General features: G+C 42.4%; 2 protein-coding genes and 1 pseudogene across 3 annotated transcripts; 1 reads left to right on the top strand and 2 right to left on the bottom strand.

Moving 5' to 3' along the window:
- Window positions 1-2643: 2643 nt before the first annotated feature.
- On the bottom strand, window positions 2644-3662 carry LOC113562708 (annotated as a pseudogene).
- Window positions 3663-7559: 3897 nt separating this feature from the next.
- Window positions 7560-15133, top strand: LOC109611152. The gene is made up of 2 exons (XM_020032576.2): window positions 7560-7678; window positions 14442-15133. Exons 1-2 carry the CDS (start codon window positions 7575-7577, stop codon window positions 14971-14973), a joined length of 636 nt encoding a protein of 211 aa, XP_019888135.1. The 5' UTR covers window positions 7560-7574; the 3' UTR covers window positions 14974-15133.
- Window positions 15134-18314: 3181 nt separating this feature from the next.
- On the bottom strand, window positions 18315-20611 carry LOC105282186 (nascent polypeptide-associated complex subunit alpha). Of its 2 annotated transcripts, none has more exons than XM_026973152.1 (6): window positions 20485-20611; window positions 19584-19851; window positions 19365-19484; window positions 19057-19152; window positions 18801-18959; window positions 18315-18593 (listed from the first exon to the last, which is right to left on the bottom strand). In XM_026973152.1, the coding sequence occupies exons 2-6, from the start codon at window positions 19839-19841 to the stop codon at window positions 18579-18581; spliced, it is 648 nt and encodes a 215-aa protein (XP_026828953.1). In that variant the 5' UTR covers window positions 19842-19851; window positions 20485-20611; the 3' UTR covers window positions 18315-18578. The 2 variants fall into 2 exon arrangements, with proteins under 2 accessions (XP_026828953.1, XP_026828954.1); XM_026973153.1 differs by lacking the exon at window positions 20485-20611 and adding an exon at window positions 20193-20350.
- Between the last annotated feature and the right edge of the window lie 645 nt (window positions 20612-21256).

Here is a 21256-nt window from a genome sequence, read left to right on the forward strand (position 1 = left end):
ATTCGCGTCCTTCGTCGCGATTCCCGGTATTGCGATAAGAGCACCTGCGGTGCAATCCAGTAACTATTCATAGCTTTCTTCAGTCGGGCAGGGACATCGCTGCAATCCACTGCTCCGACTTATCCGATACGTCTTGGGACGCTGTTTCATAAAACTTTGTGATCTTTGCGTAGCCCTCCGATACGGGCTATTGTTAACATTTGTACTATTCGTTAGTGTGTCCGTTTTCTTCACAAGTACGTGCGTAACTGAGCCGATCATCACTCTCGCGTTCTCGCCCGTCCAGCTGCATCGCGACAAGATATCCGCCATTCACGAGCAAAATTTCCTTTCCGTTAGGGTGGAGTGATCTTCGCTCCGCAAGAATTTCCTGTCGCGGATCTCTGCAGCAAGCGTCCGGACGGATCAGAAAATTTCCGCTCGATCAGTACGGTGTATGGCTCAGTGTTCAGTGTAAATATTATAATTCTTTATTGGTGAATTGTTGTAATAAATTGTGAAACTCATTCGCATTATGCAATCTGTTCTCACTCGCCCATCAAGCCCTGTCCTTTCAACGATCCAAGTAGTCGCGCCACATGTCTGTCGCTCACTTCCGAGCTTCAAACACACACACACAAAGAGTGGAAGCTCCAACAAGGTGAGCCCATTCCCCCTCATCATAGTGTTTGATCGAATGATCTTTGATTCTTTAGGCACATCTGCTTACTTTACATACCTCTTTGAACGTAGAAAATATTACGTTCCTATAAGAACACTGTCCTCTACTATCTTACCAATTTATTTGAAAGATAAAGAAGAGAATAAACAACTGAGGAGTGACGATCATGAATTGTTGCGCAGCTGCATACTAATTGCGATGGTAAAAGTTTCCCCGCGTCGCGATAAATCTTCTGCTGGAAGGTGAATCATTGCAGTCCTTGGCGAGGAAGACGAGTAATCAAGTGCGAAGACTGAAAGAAAAGTAACTCCCGCCGATTATGCGGGCAAAGGCGCGAAAGAACATCGAAAGCAGACGAGTGTCTTGACAGAGGAGAGGAAAGGCGACGCGCACGCAGAATACAGCACAGAAATGTATACTCAGCCGTTGCGTGTCAGGAGAGAAAAGTCTCTCGGTGCGCGTCATAAGTGCCGGTCGCTCGAGCGAGCGAGCCTCCTCCGTATACTCATTTCGGCGAGATCTCGAGGGCGTGACGAGACGAGGGGGCGAGGCGGGACGAGGTGAGGCCTGGGACCAAAAAGAAAACTGATTGCAGGTACCCACGCGCAGCACTCAATTCAGATAATGGAATGACTTGATCGTACCACCACCTTCATCTTCGCGCGCGTACATCGTCCACCATCGTCTACCACCAGCCAAGGCCACTCGCCTTGACGGAATAAATTGGCGCGCAGGGTGCGTCACCTCCGCCCGACCGATTTTAATAACAAAGCAACGGGAACATCCGGCTCGCAATCGTCCCTTTTCTTCTTCTCTTCCTCTCGCTTTCGCTGTACCTCTCCTTTTCTTCGTATCTCTTTCCTTCTCTCAAATACGTCGGCTTAACAGAGAGTTTAATGGTCAGCAATGATTAATCGCGCTTGTGTTTAATCCGTGGTCTCGTATTTTAAGAAATACAGAGCGTTTGACTGCGCTCGGTATGCTTGCAGCCGAGCCTTGATCGTTGCTCGTTTTGCCGATCTAATTTTCCGCGAGGCACGAGCCCTCCGCTTCGATAAAAGGGTGCAACGCGATGCGATGATGATAGCGGTGTTATTAATCGCTCTGCGTATTTGTTTCTTCTTACATCGGCGATTGGAATCTGCGATAAGTCAAGTTTTAGCAGAACGAGAGAATAACGATTAAATATTATAGAATCACGGCGAAACGAATTCAACTATAGTACAGCAATACTATAATTACCGAGTAATTTGAATAAAAAGAAACAGGCTTTACATGTAAGTCAAACGCCTCGCGTTTTACTGGTCTCATACAGATTTCCACGCGAGAACTATAACCGACAAAGAGATTACTTAACAACGATATGATTACCAGCATTAAAACCGAAATCTGTCAGTGCGGAATACAGCAATCTACAATCCCGAGATTACGACAGTTGAATAAAATTATGAAGCCCTAATTAGATACACGAAGCGGACAGTTGGCGCCAAATTGCGTGCACCTTTCACACGAACGAGGGGGCCCGTCTCGTTCAATCATTCCGAGATGAATCACCCTGCGAGCTCTCCTCGAGAAGACAAGACATTCTCCTCTCTAACAGGCCACTCTCCTTGCCTTCTCGCCTCTCGTCTCTCGAGCATGGCAAAACGACTGACAGAAACAAAACGGCATCGTCATAACAAACAGGACGGATTACATGCTGGTAAGAACCGAGTCGTTTACCCACCTATAATTTCGAGACGCGGCTGATCATGCGTGGCAATCGACATCAAACAGACATCCGCGCGTTGCATCTAGAAGAAGCTAATGGCGAGCGAGATTTGTTTCTTCATTGATAGTTTATCTCCTTACGATCAAACAGATTAACTTTCTCGATGCTGAATTTATAACCACAAAGAAAATATTGGGTCATTAAGTATGAAACTTTACAAATAGAACATAAACTTTTGCATTTTTGGCACATGGACATGATTTATTTATTTTCAATCGAAGTATGCGCCCATGTTATCTACACACTTCTGCCATTTTAGTGGTAGTTGGTCTATGCCTCTACTATAGAAGCCAGGAGTACGGGAATCGATGAAGTCGCGGAAGGCTGTTTCGACTGCCTGTTGAGAATTGAAGAATTTTCCCACCAACAAGTTGTCCAAATTCCGGAAGAAGTGATAGTCGGTAGGTGATAGATCTGGTGAATATGGTGGATGACGGAGAGTTTCCAATTCCAACTCCCGTAGCTTTGCCACGGTCAGTCGTGCAGTGTGCGGTCGAGCATTATCATGCAACAGGATTGGCATTGACCGATTGACCAATTTCGGTTGTTTAATAGCAAGTTGTTGCATCATTTCGTCCAGTTGCTTGCAATATACTTCAGCCGTTATCGATGTACCAGGTTTCATAAAGTTGTAGTAGATAACACCTGACCTGGACCACCAAACAGTCACCATAAGCTTCTTCTGTGTAATGTTGGGTTTCGCGTGATGTCTCGGTGGTTCATCAGCGTTCAACCACTGATGTGAGCGTTTACGATTGTCGTAGAGTATCCACTTTTCATCGCAGGTCACAATTCGATTAAAAAAGATTCATTTTTGTGACGGGAAAGCAAAGAAAGGGAAGCCTCTAGACGTTGCGCCTGCTGCGCATCGGTCAATTCGTGCGGGACTCATTTGTCCAACTTCTTTATCTTACCAATTGCAGCTAAATGAACCAATATGGTGGGTATGGAAACATTGAATATCGATGCCAATTCACGTGTACTTTGAGATGGATCGGACTCTACTACGGCTCTCAAGTGATCATTATCCACCTTCGTCTTTGGTCTTCCACGTGGCTCATTAGCGAGGCTGAAATCTCCATCTCTGAAGTTTTTGAACCAATTGCCCACCGTTGCTTTAGTAGTTGAACCTTCACCAAATACAGCGTTGATATTACGAGCTGTCTCCGACCCTGTGGTTCCACGGCGGAACTCATATTCATAAATCACACGAATTTTGGACTTTTCCATAGTTCTATAAAAAAGAATCCACCAATAAAACTAATGAAGATATTTGAACAAACAAATATGACATTTGAAGAGCGAACATACATCTATCACACTAACCTAACCTGATACTGACGTCTGGCGCCAAATTTGAGATAACAAATGTTAAAGATGGCGCTTTTATATTTGTAAAGTTTCATATTTAATGACCCAATATAGAAAACGCGTGATATAAATATCAAATTATCATCGTTTACTCATCAAAGTACCGACTTTTTTTTACACGAACAGCAACTGCCTTGCATTAGAGATAGTCTTTTATTATTGTTTGCTGTTAAATACACTTTGCTTAATTTAATGCAAATATAGATGCAAGAGAAAACCATTTGCCTTTCTTGCACGTTACTTGGACAAAATATATGCAATGGGCAGCTGTAACAAACGCGATGCTGAGCTGCAATATGGCGGACGAGACGATCTAACCCGACCCACTACGTAACTACTGCATCTTTCTTTTTACGTTCCGCGCGCGAGCACGGCCTGCGGCCTTCTACCTCCTGTGCCCTTCACCGGCCTAAGTGCTTCCCTTACCCACCACCTATCCGTCTCTGCCTTCGCCTATCTTCCTGTTCCTTCGACTCGCAGGTTCCATTCGTTCTCGCCCTCTCTTAAACCGCCTTAACACACTCGAGAGGACGCTCTTCTTCTCAAATTACGCCCGGCGTCTTTCTCTTAATTTATTCGATCCTTTATTCTTTGCATGCATCAACTTCAGCCCTTTCTCAAGCATTCCTCGGTTCTTCTCATAAGCTACCAAATCATCCGTCTATCGTCATTCGAGACCTTTATCATTCTTTCTGACAGGAACAAGACAAAATTGAAAATTGAAAATTTAAACATAAGAATCGTTCAGATGTATTAATCATATACTATGATAGTATCATAAATTGGAAATATGTTTATCTCTGTTACTTGTACTTATCACGACTTATCGCATATTTTATCATACAGTCGATTGAAGTGCATCGCATTTTACGAGATTCGTTTCTGCGTGTGCATACCTTGACACATCTTTTCGAGAGTCTCGTCAATTAAGACCGCTGAGACTATCAATTTAATTCTGTTATTGCATCGAGCACGGCCGACTGCACCTTATCTCGCCGAATGCCACGCTCGCCCTTCACTGCGCGCAGTATTCCCTTTGCCCTATCTCCCCGCCTGTTTATCTCCGGCGCGTCGCGCATTCCCTTCTGCCTCCCTCCGTTTATCTGGCCGCTCGCCACGCTTGCCCTCCGTAACCCCTGAGCGATTCTCTTTTTCCGGCTATCTGTCTCTGCCTCGCCGTACTTCCGCGATACGTTTCGTGCGCGGCCACCTCGCACAGGTCACCCTCGTCCTACGTTAAGTCGCTATCATATCTCTCTACCCGTTAGATCCGATCGTTACGTAATCAGCGTACAATGCCTCCGCTCCGCACTGCCCCGCGTGCCGCGCGTTCCACGCTTTGCGCGCCTACCTCGATCTCTCATCAAGCCAAGACGTATTCCCCCATTACTTTTCGATGCTGGGGATATACGTTCCCCCCTCACTCGTTTTTACACCGTAATCTCCATCTATCGTCACTCACTTATCTGGTTTCTCTATGCGCGCTCGACCACTCGTGACCTATTCCGCCCTTATTCCCCTTCCTCTCTTCTCTTTCGAGTACACGCTCCATCAGGGACTCCTCTCCTCTCACCGAACCCTCGAGTCTTTTTTTCTATCCACCTTTCTGGATACTCCTCCTCGCTCGCTTTCTCCCACCCCCTCCCCCGTTTTGGCCGCGCCTCGTTTTCTAAATCTTTCTATCCGACCCATCATCCTACTTGGATCTCCGCTTGGATCGCCTCTAGGACACGATCAGAGAGTCCAATATTCTCCTCCCTTCTTGATCCTTCACGAATCTTCGCGTCTCAGTTCTAGCCCCTGTTCACCTCTCTCTCCCCTCTCCCTTCACTTTCTTTTGGCCTCTCTATCCCGGCTGATTCCCTCGCTCTCCTTCTCATCCTCTCTCTCTCTCTCTTTTCTACTGTCCTCGTCCCTCGGCATGGTCTCTTCGGCTCTCTCCTTCGCACCGCCTTTCTCTGTTATGGTACGATCCGGCGGAGCCGCGCCGCTGGCGGCACGGAAAAAAGGCGGCCCTAAAAGAACTTCATATTTTTTATACTCTGACAGCGACTTGGGTGGTCCAAAATGGCCGCCAATGATGTAATATAGTGCTCTCGCGGCGAGAGGCTCTCTCTCCTGCTTTCCCCTCGCCCCTTGCGGCGCGGCAGCGTATATATAGAGGTAAATTCACCACCTTCCTCTTCCCTCCTCCCTGCCGAGGTCCGACGACCAAACGGACTCCCTCCGGATCTCTCTCGTCTCCGTCCCCTATTCCCCTCTCCCTCGTGCACACCTAAATCTTAACCACCTACTCCTAAACCGCGCGTGTTTGTCGGATCCCATTGCCGGGCTCCTCTCCTGGGGCATGTAATTACTCGAGGCACGATGTCTTTCGGCTCTTTTGCTCCTCGACCCGTATCTCTTACCATTCCCCGTTTGTTCGTGTATGTGGGAAAACTGCGGGGCGGCGACGTATAAATTTGTTGCCGTGTACGGCGGTTGACAACGGCGGTGGGACCCTACGAGATGATGCGTTCTTGTACGTGTGTAATTTACAAAGTCCAGCGCTACCTGCCCGACCCGACTCGAGAACAAGTCCTCTGTTTGGCGGAGATCTTCTTATCGCTGTTTTGAACTGAAAAAATCAGGAAACTAATTTAATCCCTCGTGTGGATGCGAATTGTCATGGAGTATTCGTGTCAGATTGCCTCCTGTCAAGACGTCGTCTTTTGTAGATGTGCCATAATCGTACAAAATAAGATTCTCCGGGATCGCAAAAAATGTTAATCAGCAAACAAATGTACGAATAAAGAATAATTTTTATGCGTTACGTCGCAAGTAACGCAAATTGCTAACGTAATTAAAGCTTCGTTAATTAAGTTCACGATTTCTGAAGTTTATCGCGCGCGTGGATCTTCCGACGTTCGTAATTTGCCACGCTATTAATGTCGAAGGTCCATCAACTCTTGATATATCGTCGTCGGACCGTTAGCTATCGCGCGTCTATGATCCTGACCCATTACCATTCGTATCATCAATTCTTCATTCATACACACGAGTCCGCCGTGTCGTACAGAACGACTCAATAGAGTCGTTCGACGCGCGATCGGCTGGAGACACAATACCGCCGTGAACAGCTCGACGAAAGTACCGAATTTTCCTGCGGGGCTTATCGCTATTATTACGGTCACGAATCGCCCCGAAGCGACAGACTGTAATTGCCGGACGTGCGAGGAAACCTAATGCCGGCGAGGCGCAAACTTGGTATCGATGAACGTGTCGCGGACATGTTAATCTAGGATCTATCGCGCGCAAGTGTCGTTCCTTCCGTTGCCGGGATCTAAATTGACAGTTGACCGATTATGGTTGTACCTATTATAATTTAGTTGTTTGAAAAATGACAACCTGAGCAAGCTAGTAGATACAAGTCCAGTGCAAAGAATATGAAATCTTATATCTCAGCTGATACAATTAAAGACAGGTAAAATATATATAGTATATTTCAAACGTCCAGAAAATAATTATGCTGTGCATTAATGAAGGCAAATTAAGATAAAAATGTTGAGAGGAAAGTTGAATGTATTCTATTCTGATAAACATATCTTCATACAACTGTCAAAGTTTGACAATTATATTTTTGAATGAAAATATTAATATTTTACATGTTTGAATGTGAAATTTTGGAATGTAACAAATCAATTAATCTTACATGTCATTTTACACAAAAGAAAAGTTTCTATGGATTTGACGTGTCTTTGCTTTAAGCAGTTTCAGAGCCCCTGGAGGAATATGGTCCAGCGATTGCTCCAAGAAAGAAATTATTCTTCGAACTGCTACGACGTAGAAGAGAAACTAGATTTTACAAAGCCGTGTTGCCGCTTTGTTTTGTACAGGTATGTCTTTAGACATTTCAGGCATTTTGTGAAAAGATAATTATTTTATTTTCGTGAAAGCGCTAAAAACCGGTAGGACCTATAAATTGCTGTGCCCATATTAGGCATGCTTTGTTGTTAAGCATTCAGAAACTCTCTCGCTTGAAAGTTGAGAAATGGTATTTTGGAAATGTGGTATTTTAAGAACTCGCATAAAGATGTCGAGTATTATATCTGGCTTTGTCGGGAAAGTAATTTAGGTATTGAGGTATCAAGAATACTCGGGAAACGAGAAATTTCTCGCAACCAGAAGTGAGTGTGTTCACAAAATCCGCCATACTGCGAGCGAGCGGTTGCACCGTGAAAATAAGCATTTTCGAGACAATTTCCGAGAGGAGTAAGCCGTGCCCGATTCTCGAGCGGGCAACGACGGAGCACTACCATTTGCGGCAGTTCACTAATTCCACGCCCATCCTAAGTTTTACGGCCGACCACGGACCGCCGAGGTGAATCGCTCTGTCGAGGCAGCTGGTGTTTATCCGCGGCGGGAAATCTCGAACAAACGCCGAACGGAAACCAATATCCCGCGAGCGTTGCGGTTACGTACTCTCGAAGGACCGTCGGAAATTAAGACGACGAGAAAAAGGTTGCGTGGCGTTGGGTGAGAATTCCAAAGAGGATTCTCGAAGATACTTGCAACTTCTCGGAGAGATAGACTATTGTGTTCGGGTTTATCGTCCGGTAAATATAACGGAGCTCTTGCCCGAATTGCCGGGCTCCGTTGCGCTCAAGTGCTCGTAATTAAGACGCAAATTACGTTGCTGAATTATTCAATATCGGGCAAAGACTCGGAAAATCGACGTTGAGTACCAACTTGATTACGCGCTTAATTCGAAATATATTCCGGAATTACGCCTTTTCATCTGTTCGTTTATAAATTTCTTTATAATACCGATCGGGACACAGAAATGGGACGCTAATGTGATTTTAAGGGGGGAGCCTGCTTTAGAACGCTGAAAATAAGGTATATTTTACGAATTGTTTTTGGAGAAACTATACAGCGGATCATTATAAAACTTTGATGCATTTATTAGTACATGTTTAAAGATAAAAAACATTATTTTTTGATTTGAATGTATCGCTTGTAGAGGTCGTCCTGGAGAAATCTTAGTGCAGCCGCGTCGCCGGCATTGCAAATTGCTGAGCATTCTCCTGCCTCCAAATTTCGTCTAAACTGAAAAATTGAAATATGTTCTCGTTATTTATGAATTCCCATCGTCGATGAACCAAAGAGAGAAGAAAAAAGTTGAAAAGTGCCAAAATGGTGGAGCTTAGAACACAAAAGTACGATTTTTAGGCAAAGTTGTTGAACTTTTTCATGCAAAAGTAATTGCTTAACTTAATGTTTTTATGAATATTAAAGGTTCATCGACGATGGGAATTCATAAATAACGAGAAAATATTTCAATTTTTCAGTTTGGATGAAATTTGGAGGCAGGAGAATGCTCACCAATTTACAATGCCGGCTGCACTAAGATGCCTCCAGGACGACCTCTACAGGCGATATATTCAAATAAAAAAATAATTTTTTTATCTTTAAACATGTACTAATAAATGCATCAAAGTTTTATAATGATCCGCTGTATAGTTTCTCCAAAGAAATTCGTAAAATTATACCTTATTTTCAACGTTCTAAAGCAGGCTCCCCCCTTAACAAGCGCTCGTGACGCTCGCACGTAACACGTAAGCCAAGCGAGATAGAGTTATTTAAAATTGCAACTCGCGCCCAAATAAATAATTCAAAGCTTTTTTCCCCATCGTGTAACGATCTGTGTTTCCGTTACCGTTGCGGAATGGATGCAACAACGCGCTTTACGCGATTGCGTGTGCATCGTGCGCGCCTCACAATCGGCACGAGCACCCCCGCTGGAACAGTGAGGCGTATAAAAATCTAATAATGGAATAGTATAGTTTATTGCCTGTGTCAAGATCGTATCGCGTTATTGTTCAGAGTTCTTTGTAGAACGGCAGCCGAGCAAGGAGGCAGAATAATGAGGTGCCGCGGCGGCACGGCTGCTCAAACATGGCCGATGACGGTCCCTACGGGCGAATCATTCTCGCGCGCAGCGTTTCCTCCTTTGTTCCTCTCGCAATTTTCTCAACAATATCGCGATTTGACATGCGCTCGGCGAGGCCTCGCAGCGCCCAAGACGGTGCAGAAATGCCGGTTAACCGGAATTACGGCCGAATTACCCGTGGGCCAAGGCGCGCGGTTTGCTCGCCGTCCCAATTACCCCATGACGTCGTTAAATTGATAAGCTGCAACACGATCGTCATCGGCACCGCGATCGCCGATCCGCTCGGCGATAAAGCGAAATTCCGTCATCGAGGTCGCGTCGCTAGAAGTATCTGCCGGTATAATTTTCTCGTTATAGTCGAGCGATTAAACTCGCCGTTCCTCTATCTCGTCGAATCTTCGCCGTCGGAAACGACGGATCATTCATCCGCAATGTTGCGGAACGCAAAAAGCACGAAGACCGCGCCACAACGATGTACTCCGGCCGGATAACGACGCGGACAATGATATTATTATGCTCGGCTTGCCCCATGCTGTACCGCGATCGCTCGTCGTCATGGCGCCTTCTCGAGCCCGCGTATGTAAAAGTGCATTTTGCACGATTAACGACTTTTTACTGTCGGCATCTCTTCCGCGGGTATATGCGGGTACGAAGGAACAACGAATACGCCGATCACAAGCCATCAATTTAATTTGCTCGCTCTCCAATCTCGAGAGACATGTAATCGGTTTCACGGTGACCAATTGCGATAATCGATTGCACGATCACTCTGCACTTTCGTAGCTTATTTTTGATATTTGATACAGGATGTTTCACGTAATCTTCACTCCGTCTGTAAACAAAGATAAACAAGGATTAACACGATATTCTTCTTCGCAGTGCTATTTTTTGATATTTTTTATAAGTATTTTAGCAATTAAGTGCCAGAAAAAAACATTTGCAAAGATAAAGAGTAGAATAAAATGGAGATAATGATTTGCAGTTAGTTGTTTGCATCGCCCTGTAGATAGTAATATGTTAGCTGCCTCCTTCGATCGTTCGCGATTGTATCCTACGCAAGCAAAGGCGCAAGCAAGCAGCTTTAATGTATAACGTATATAGGATTTACCGCATTCTTTATGCTTTTGTTTTTAATGAGCGACAGATCTACTCTCTGCCTTTCTCTCTTTCTCTTTTGATCCATCTCTTCCGATCTCCACCCCAATCTTCTGCAAGCAACCGTCTTCATTACCATAATATACGAAGATAGCAGCACACCGTTAACCGTGAGAAATTGAATCGATTTCCCTAATAACAAGGTGCTAAATGATGGCCAACTAAGCGCATCAATTATTATTGCGCCGTCAACCGATTATAGCACATACTTGTCCAACCGGAACACGTTATTAACGCGATTTTTACAATGTCACAACTGCGATGAAGTTAATCACCTTGGAATTATTAGGTTGGCCAAAAAGTAATTGCGTTTTTTTCCAATAGATGGACATACATGTCTTGAAATGTAACTAACTTCATTCTAAACCGCAAATTCATTATGTAGGTTAACAACTCACAGTTCAAGCTTGTTTTAGATAAAAAAAAGTACACGATTTCGTTAACAATTGTTTGTTTGCCGTCGATTTGAAAATGGAAAATCAAAAAGAACATTTTCCCCATATTTTGTTTTATTACTTCCGCTGTGCAAGCTCATAAAAAGTTATGTCATGTACATGGCGAAGATGCTTTAAAGCTGCGGCAGTGTCAAAATTGGTTTACTAAATTTCGATCTGCAGATTTTAATGTGAAAGATGCACCACGCTCAGGAAGGCCAATCGAAATTGATGATAACAAAATAAAGGCACTGATCGATTCGAATCGGCGTTTAACGACACGAGAGATTGCTGAGAATCTTAACATATCGAAATCGAGTGTTGAAAACACTTTAAAACGACTTGGATACATTAGTAAGCTCGATATTTCGGTACCACATGAGCTGAAAGAAATTCATCTCACTAAGCGTATTGACATCTGCGGTTCTCTTTTGAAACGTGAGGAAAATGATCGATTTTTGAAACGCATGATAACAGGCGACGAAAAATCGATCGTCTACAACAACGTCAAACGAAAAAGATCGTGGAGCAAGCGCGATGAATCTGCTCAAACACTTGAAAAGCAGATATTCACCAAAGAAAGATTATGCTGTCAGTCTGGTGGGACTTTAAAGGTATTGTGTATTTTGAGCTGCTTGCAAGGAATCAAACCATTCATTCAGACGTATACTGTCGTCAACTGGATAAATTAAACGATGCCATCAAACAGAAACGTCGAGAATTGGTGAATCGCAAAGGTGTCGTGTTTCACCATGATAACGCTAGACCACGTACAAGTTTGGTCACTCGTGAAAAATTGTTGCAGCTTGGATGGGATGTGTTACCATGATGTCACCACATCCACCATATTCGCCAGACCTGGCACCATCGGATTACCATTTGTTTCGTTCTTTGCAAAACGCCTCGAATGGTAAAACCTTGACTGCTGATGAGGATATGAAATCGTTCTTGTAATTGTTTTTTGCTGAAAAAGATAAGAACTCTTTTGAGCGCGGAATCATGAAGTTGCCTGAAAAATGGCAAAAGATAATCAAACAAAATGGACAATATATTGTTTAATAAAGTTTTTGTTTCCCATGAAAAATTCGCCTTTTATTTATATAAAAAAAAACGCAATTACTTTTTGGCCAACCCAATAAATAAATCCATGCGAACATGCAAAGCAGCTTGTCCGTAAAAGACATTTTTATATTCGATAAGAATTGAAACGTATCCCAAACGTGCGAATCGAGCGGAGTCGCAATGCAGACAGTAAAATTTTAACGATCTAGTATACTTTCATTACATGCCGCGCACGTAATCGGTCCACGTTTATCGTCACTCGAATCGTAATCGGCCGCTATCACGCCAACACGCGTGCAAGCAATTTTTCTCGCACGCGCGACCGCGCGATGCAATTTACGATTAACGCGACATTTTTGCGCGGCGCAGCCGCTGCCGCCGCGTGAATTCACGGCCGATCGTCTTCATCACCGTAACACGCGCTCGAGATAAGGTCGCGCAGGCAAGTATTATATCTTCTTCACGAACATCGAAGCCGCACTTTCGGTATAATTTTGTCATTAACCCCCTCCCCCCTTACTCTTTGCGCACCCTCTTTCCCTCCCGGTGCGTCGCTTGCTGAGAAGTTGAGGATAGGCAGACGAAGAAGACAGGGGCGGATAGCAGTTTCTTAGTGTCTGAAGCCCATTTCTGAAAACTCTGGACGGATGCATTATAATCAGAAACGCTGAGAAAATTCGTCTCTTTCACGTTCTTCGTATTTTGACTTTGATATATGGGAAAAACAACAGCAATAGAGAAATCATTGTAGATTGTGCCGATGTGATGGAACCCATATGATTAGATATTTAATTTTATGGATCAAGTTTATTATGCATCTGTGTGTTATTATGTATCCTCGATGTTTTCACAAATTTTGAATGATTTGCACATCGTTAACACACACGCCGTCCAGATTATACATCCAGAATCTTTGAAATAAACAAACTTGCGATCATGATTGGTGCTTGATTTTCTGGATTGAAATTTGATCCGCATATCTTTCTCTAATTTTCTAAAAGATTAATAAACGTTTCCGAACGAGATCATCCTGCGGTGCTTGACGGTTCCAGACTCGGAGCTTAAGTCTCATTAAGTCGGCGTGCAGATCCGCCCCTGACAGGGCAGAGAGACGAAAGACGAGAAGCTGACCGTGCGGCAAGGAGAGGGACGAGAACCGTGGATCCAGCGATGATAATGATTCCGACGATGATAGACAGCTCGTTATTACTATACGCGTTCGCGCGGGGAGGAGAGGGGGGCGGGCGGCCGGTGCGCTCTCGTGTTTTAGAGCTGGGAGCGATTGGTCGACGCCATTACTCACACCGTTTGCGCCTGCCACATGGTCCGATAGGTCTCTTCTCGTCCTTTACCTTCTTCTTCCCTTCCCCCATCGCTGTGCTCGCTTCTCCACATGCGTCTCTCTTTTCAACCCTTTCGCCGTCTCTCTTGTCCGGCTTTGCTGCTCTTCCTCCCTTTCCTCTGCGTTCTCTCACTCTTCCTCATCCCATATGCCCGTCTGCCTCTTTTATCCTCTTTCTTTCGCCTCTCTCGCCCCTTTTTCCCCTCCGGTTCTGACTTTCAAGCGCGAGATCTGACGGCTGTATCGTATCTCCTTAGGGCGCGTATTTTGTTTGGCGCGCCCTTCAATTACCTCGTACGCAATTCGAATGAAGAAGAACAATTGCTATATTAGATGCTCCGCCGGGTGGGTGTGTGTTAATACATTTTACTCGTGTCGATCGCAGCCGCTTTGTGCAGCAGTTGATTATTTTCTTCGAGGCGCATGGAGCGGAAATAAGTAAGCTTGTTGCGCCGCTAGGCGAATGCTCTTGCTCTTTAAAAAAAAGAAATAACTTATCCACTCATCTATTTTACTTAAAGATTAAAAGAAAAATAAATAATATTCTCAAAATTGTAAGAAACCATATAAATTTCTTTACGAAAAGCAAGATTATTGACTATCGATAGCGCGATCAAGGATTGCATTAACACACGCACAGAACGCGCTGATTGGTGAATAATCTCATACTGCTCATCGATCTCAATGATTGTGAGTTTCTCTCCTCGTACCAGCCGAGCTTCGTCACGTCAACGGCATTCGTGGGGCATGATACGACATGACGGTCGGTTTGTACGCGACATTATGAAGATGTCCCCGATGTACGGCGAAACGACGAGGACTACGACGAAGACGACGAAGACGACAGCGACGGCGGCGGCGTGCGAAGCATTTACAAACATCTCCACGCTCGTTTGTGCACGTGTAGTGCGCGGCGGCGCGAGATGCACGTGCGTGTACACGCGTGTGGACGCACACCGGCATTGCACGCATTATCTGATGGCACCGACATACGTCTTGGCTGTCAGCCGATCGTTAAGGGAACAATCAGGGTCGCCCGGATCAATTGGGCTGGTCCTCTTCCTGTCTCCCTTCTTCTTCTTCTTCTTTTCAGTTTTCTCAGTTCAATCTTATTCTCACTCTCTGCGTGCGCATATCGTTGATATCATCAACGTGATTGATATTTATTGTCAATATTTTCACGCCAACAATATCATTCGATGTCTAAAAACTATTTCCTACTATGCAAGTGACATCGTTTTTTGAAAAAAAAGCGAAGACAAATGATCTTATTTTGTTATGAGCTTACTAATCTTCTTCTATATTGGAAATATATGGAATCAGATCAACTTAAAATAAAATAAAATAAAATAAAATTTATTAAACGGGAAGAACCCTCTAGTATACAGTAGATTACAAGAGAAAATGAAAAAAAAAAAAAAGCTTGCTTACATATATTGGGTTGGCCAAAAAGTAATTGCGTTTTTTTTATATAAATAAAAGGCGAATTTTTCATGGGAAACAAAAACTTTATTAAACAATATATTGTTCATTTTGTTTGATTATCTTTTGCCATTTTTCAGGCAACTTCATGATTCCGCGCTCAAAAAAGTTCTTATCTTTTTCAGCAAAAAACAATTACAAGAACGATTTCATATCCTCATCAGCAGTCAAGGTTTTACCATTCGAGGCGTTTTGCAAAGAACGAAACAAATGGTAATCCGATGGTGCCAGGTCTGGCGAATATGGTGGATGTGGTGACATCATGGTAACACATCCCATCCAAGCTGCAACAATTTTTCACGAGTGACCAAACTTGTACGTGGTCTAGCGTTATCATGGTGAAACACGACACCTTTGCGATTCACCAATTCTCGACGTTTCTGTTTGATGGCATCGTTTAATTTATCCAGTTGACGACAGTATACGTCTGAATGAATGGTTTGATTCCTTGCAAGCAGCTCAAAATACACAATACCTTTAAAGTCCCACCAGACTGACAGCATAATCTTTCTTTGGTGAATATCTGCTTTTCAAGTGCTTTCAGCAGGTTCATCGCGCTTGCTCCACGATCTTTTTTGTTTGACGTTGTTGTAGACGATCGATTTTTCGTCGCCTGTTATCATGCGTTTCAAAAATCGATCATTTTCCTCACGTTTCAAAAGAGAATCGCAGATGTCAATACGCTTAGTGAGATGAATTTCTTTGAGCTCATGTGGTACCGAAATATCGAGCTTACTAATGTATCCAAGTCGTTTTAAAGTGTTTTCAACACTCGATTTCGATATGTTAAGATTCTCAGCAATCTCTCGTGTCGTTAAACGCCGATTCGAATCGATCACTGCCTTTATTTTGTCATCATCAATTTCGATTGGCCTTCCTGAGCGTGGTGCATCTTTCACATTAAAATCTGCAGATCGAAATTTAGTAAACCAATTTTGACACTGCCGCAGTTTTAAAGCATCTTCGCCATATACATGACATAACTTTTTATGAGCTCGCACAGCGTTTTTCCCTTTTCGGAAGTAATAAAACAAAATATGGGGAAAATGTTCTTTTTGATTTTCCATTTTCAAATCGACGGCAAAGAAACAATTGTTAACGAAATCGTGTACTTTTTTTTATCTAAAACAAGCTTGAACTGTGAGTTGTTAACCTACATAATGAATTTGCGGTTTAGAATGAAGTTAGTTACATTTCAAGACATGTATGTCCATCTATTGGAAAAAAACGCAATTACTTTTTGGCCAACCCAATATTATCGAATGTGGTATTTGTAAAAGGATGAACAGATGGAATGTGAGAATTCAGACAGCGATCATCACTTCCTAGCTGTGCGAATCCCTTGGTAAAACTTTCATTTGCGTCCGATACATCTCAATGATTTCGAAATTTGAAAAGACTTCAATAATTCTTCAATATATGCGCCTGCGACGTCCGCGCACATCCCCCGTTACGCGAAATATATGACCGTTTACGTTCCCTCCGGCTGCTCCCGGAAAAAAACCGTGCTCCTTTATTACGTGACAATATTGCGAACGCTTCTTGCGGGCAATAAATGCGCCTTAAGATCCATGCCAGATGTCGCCAACGGATAGCGGGTCATATACGAGACCGAAATCTCAAATATTAGTGGGATTCTGGACGGGAACACGTCTCCTCTTGCGGCAATATCGCGCCCAGTCCGACATCGTTCTTCTCGCTCGCCACTCTTCTATCTCGCCGATATTCGGTGACGACACGTGCGCGAAATGGCTTATAAAACTTTTCGCGAATATCGTCATGCACACGGCAAGAGATCATCCCAGCCATGTCCTCCCACCCTCGCATTACAGTACCGCAACGTGCGATATCATGGTTCAACATCCACCAAACATCGAAAGATATTTGTAGAATATTGTGTCGAACATGACTCTTCCAAGAGAAGATGCTTACTTTAATATAAAAATAATTAAAATATTTCGTTTTCTATATAAAAACTATTTTATTTTATTTTTTCATTAGAAAAAATTTATTGATGCAATAAATTATATTAAAATACAGATATAAAAATAAGATCTGTGTGGTATTCTTAAATATATGTTTACTCTTAATTTATGTATATCATATAAAATTGCAATAATAATAATGCTTCACAAGTTATTAGTGCTGCTATCTCTTTTCAAATTCGTACATTTATATGTTCCATATTGCATGTATAAAAAATTATGAATTCTTTAAATATTTTAATCAATATTGTATATGTATATTGAATTAATAAAATATCAATAAAAATTATTAAAATCCATTTATTGTATATTTATTCAATGTACCCTTACTTATCTATTGTCGTACTTGGAATATCTTATGTGCCATTTACCGATATAATACATTCTAATACCAACTGTAGATACTCGATTATATATCAGTACATAAATATGTATATACAGGGTGGCCCATTTTAATTTATACAGTCAATTTTTTAAAAAACTAAAAGAGATACGAAAAAATGTTTCAGACAGACATGTCACGATTTCGAGGGGGACATAAGATGATACCATTGGTTTGACCTTGAATAGTCGTTTGAAGGTCACGCGAAGATCACCTTCAATTTCTTAAATTGAAACCCCAACTTTTTATTGCAGATTCTTATTCTCCATCGAAAAGTAAGTAACTTTTGTCTGAAACATTTTTCCGAAAAATGTCATCTTATGTCCTTAAAATGTCCTCAAAACTCATCTTGAAGATCATTTTAAGGACATAAGATGACATTTTTCGGAAAAATGTTTCAGACAAAAGTTACTTACTTTTCGATGGAGAATAAGAATCTGCAATAAAAAGTTGGGGTTTCAATTTAAGAAATTGAAGGTGATCTTCGCGTGACCTTCAAACGACTATTCAAGGTCAAACCAATGGTATCATCTTATGTCCCCCTCGAAATCGTGACATGTCTGTCTGAAACATTTTTTCGTATCTCTTTTAGTTTTTTAAAAAATCGACTGTATAAATTAAAATAGGCCACCCTGTATATATATAAATTACTTTGTTAATTCTTTTGTATAAGTTCACACCCTTGCTAGATACTTCTGTTTCTAAATATTGCTTTATAATATGCCAAAATAGTATATCGTACGTCTTAATGTATTTATTTTCTCTTTTCTTTTACACGAATAATGTATATACACGTGGTTTCAATTTTTCGAGACAATTACAAATGCGATCGATTTTCTCACAATGCCATGTTCATTATTTTGCAACGCATTAAGATAAAAAGACAACGCAACAAAAAGAAAGATGATCCTTTCTGACGATGTGCGGATGATGAAATCATGCTCTTGGTGTGGCTATCATATAGCAGCTTCATCATATAATCTTACTTCTAAGCAACTTCATCACATTGTCAATTCCTGAAATGAAAAAAAAAACAATGGAATAAGTTATCAATTCCGTTACATAGTGGAAAGTCTACTGCGATATGACGCAAAGTCAGTCTGCCAAGATATTCAACATAATTTTTGTTCTGAATGTATATGCGAAACCCTTGGAGAAATCATCATGTATAAATATAATATGCACAAATGCACGAAGGTGTACGTGCACGTTCTGGAACTTACCATAATAGCATTGACGATGTCATTTTGATTATTCTTAAGAGCCTTAATAGCTTTTCCTCGCGACACGTTGGCTTGACACATCACCAAATCGATGTCTTTCTCCTCCACACCTGTTTCATCCACTTCCTCTTCCGATTCCTCTTGTATAGGGGCGACAACCTGCGTCATACAAAATAAAAGAAATCGCGTTTAATATTTAACGATGGCTTCTTACGCTTCAATCAAAACACATTTTCTATACAGAAAAGTGTCTTACCGTGGTGCTGCCACCAGCTTCAGTCGCTGGGATAACTGGCGGTTCCTTGAACTTCTCAGCTGCTGCAACTTGCGCTTGCTGACTGAGATCCTCGATCTGTATGGAAAAATTATTTACAATGTAAATATGGATCACACACACTATGACATGACTATGCATATGAGCAATTATGGAATATCAGTCTGCCAAGGTATTCCTCAACACGTTATTTCTGCTTACATATGCGAAACTCTCCTTATAGATCATCATAAAATAAAAAGTTCAACAAATCTGTGATATTTCTTATTAGATGCAATAAAACTTCTTACCTTGGCTTCCCCGAATACAATGTACGTGTCTGAAGCTGGATTCTTCAAGACGTCTGGTTTATTTATGACAAACAGAATATTCTTTGATTTACGAATGGTCACTCTGTTGACTCCTTGAACCTGCGCACACAAAAAAACAAAGCAAAATTATCATCTCATGTGAAAAGAATTATACCTGTCACAATATTCGAGCTTAAAGTTCAATGATATGTTACATACTGGCTTTAATCCTAACTTGCTCATGAGCTTCCTGGCTTTCTTTTCTCCGCGACTTTGTTTAGCCTTGGAAACCATGTCAATAGGAAGTCCGGTGACAGTCGTGCCAGGGAAACCAACGGTGCCAGGAGTTCCTGCATCCTCCAATTCTGGAATAGTGTCATCCGAGTCCGAATCAGTTGCGGAGCCAATGCCTCCAACCAACTCCACCTTGGTAGGCTCTGAGCTCGCTGCCTTGTCAAGTTCCGTTAACTCTGGCATGGTTACTGTCCTGCAAACAAAAAGACAAATATATTATTACGTGATTTCTTCCGCGAAAGAGCTGGATCTTTCTTGTCAAAGTAACTCGTCGAAACGTGCTCCAAGTGATGCGCAATCACTTCTTGAAAAGATAATTGAAGTTTTTCGAATCTCAGAAACGAGTCCGTACACGCGGCGAACCTCTTGAAACCGGAAATAAGTACCATCAGCAGACGATTTACGTGAGGAGCAATGCGAAATCACGCTTTCGTACGAACATTGTTATAGATGAATACAGATTATGGCGTCCAATAGAGCCATCCATCCGAAAAACAACTCGCTAAGCACGACGGAATTGTGATCGATTTTTACCTGACAAGTTACGGCACTCGGAGTCAATTGCGGATGTAAACCTTGCTACTGTGAACCACGGTTGGAAGATGATTTCACGTTCTACGTCATATTTTGTACACGAGGAACAGTAAAAATCCGCGGAGACGAGGTTCGCTCCGAGCCGAGCTCGGTACTCGCGTCGATATCAGTAACGATAAAGCATATCATGCGCGACTATTGACACAGACATGGCAATTACTGTCTGATCTTGCAACATACACGCATTTTTCGTAACATTATGCAGTGATGTCAGAAAAATCGTTAGATTTACCTGGAACGTTCGTCCGTCGACCCACAACACTATTTCTATCGTGAACGAACACTACAGGCGATTCACACGCACGCTATCGCTAGTGAATAAACCCCAGTACTTTTGATCGTGCGAGTTTGCGACCGAAGCAGACTTTCGCACATGCGCAATTGCTGCATTCAGCAGACTCAACGAATGGACAACGTCACTAGATTTTCCGCTGAATGACGCTTCGGATTGGTCATTCAATGGAAAATCTAGTAATATTGTCCTGAACACAGCAAATACCAGCGTTGACTCTGGACAAAATGGATGGGTGCAAACTAGGGTGCAAATTAAGGGGAAGTTGGAGTTGCTAGTGAACTATTTTTTCACTATAGCGATGGTAATTGCAGTTTCGAAAATTCTCTTTATTGCTTGTGCAGAATAAAAAATCCTTTTCCACAAATGAAGTATAGATAGAAAGAAAGTCCGCTCTACAGGACTTTATATTCAAAATGGAAAAAAGTTAAAAACTTGCATTTGTCTTTTCTAACTTTTTTCCATTTTGAATATAAAGTCCTGTAGAGCGGACTTTCTTTCTATCTATACTTCATTTGTGGAAAAGGATTTTTTATTCTGCACAAGCAATAAAGAGAATTTTCGAAACTGCAATTACCATCGCTATAGTGAAAAAATAGTTTACCAGCAACTCCAGCTTCCCCTTAAGGTGATCCTAGAGTTGCTAGTGAACTACTTTTTCACTATAGCGATGGTAATTGCAGTTTCGAAAATTCTCTTTATTGCTTGTGCA

Source organism: Ooceraea biroi, chromosome 10 (genome assembly GCF_003672135.1).
Source record: "Ooceraea biroi isolate clonal line C1 chromosome 10, Obir_v5.4, whole genome shotgun sequence".
Taxonomy (NCBI): domain Eukaryota; kingdom Metazoa; phylum Arthropoda; class Insecta; order Hymenoptera; family Formicidae; genus Ooceraea; species Ooceraea biroi.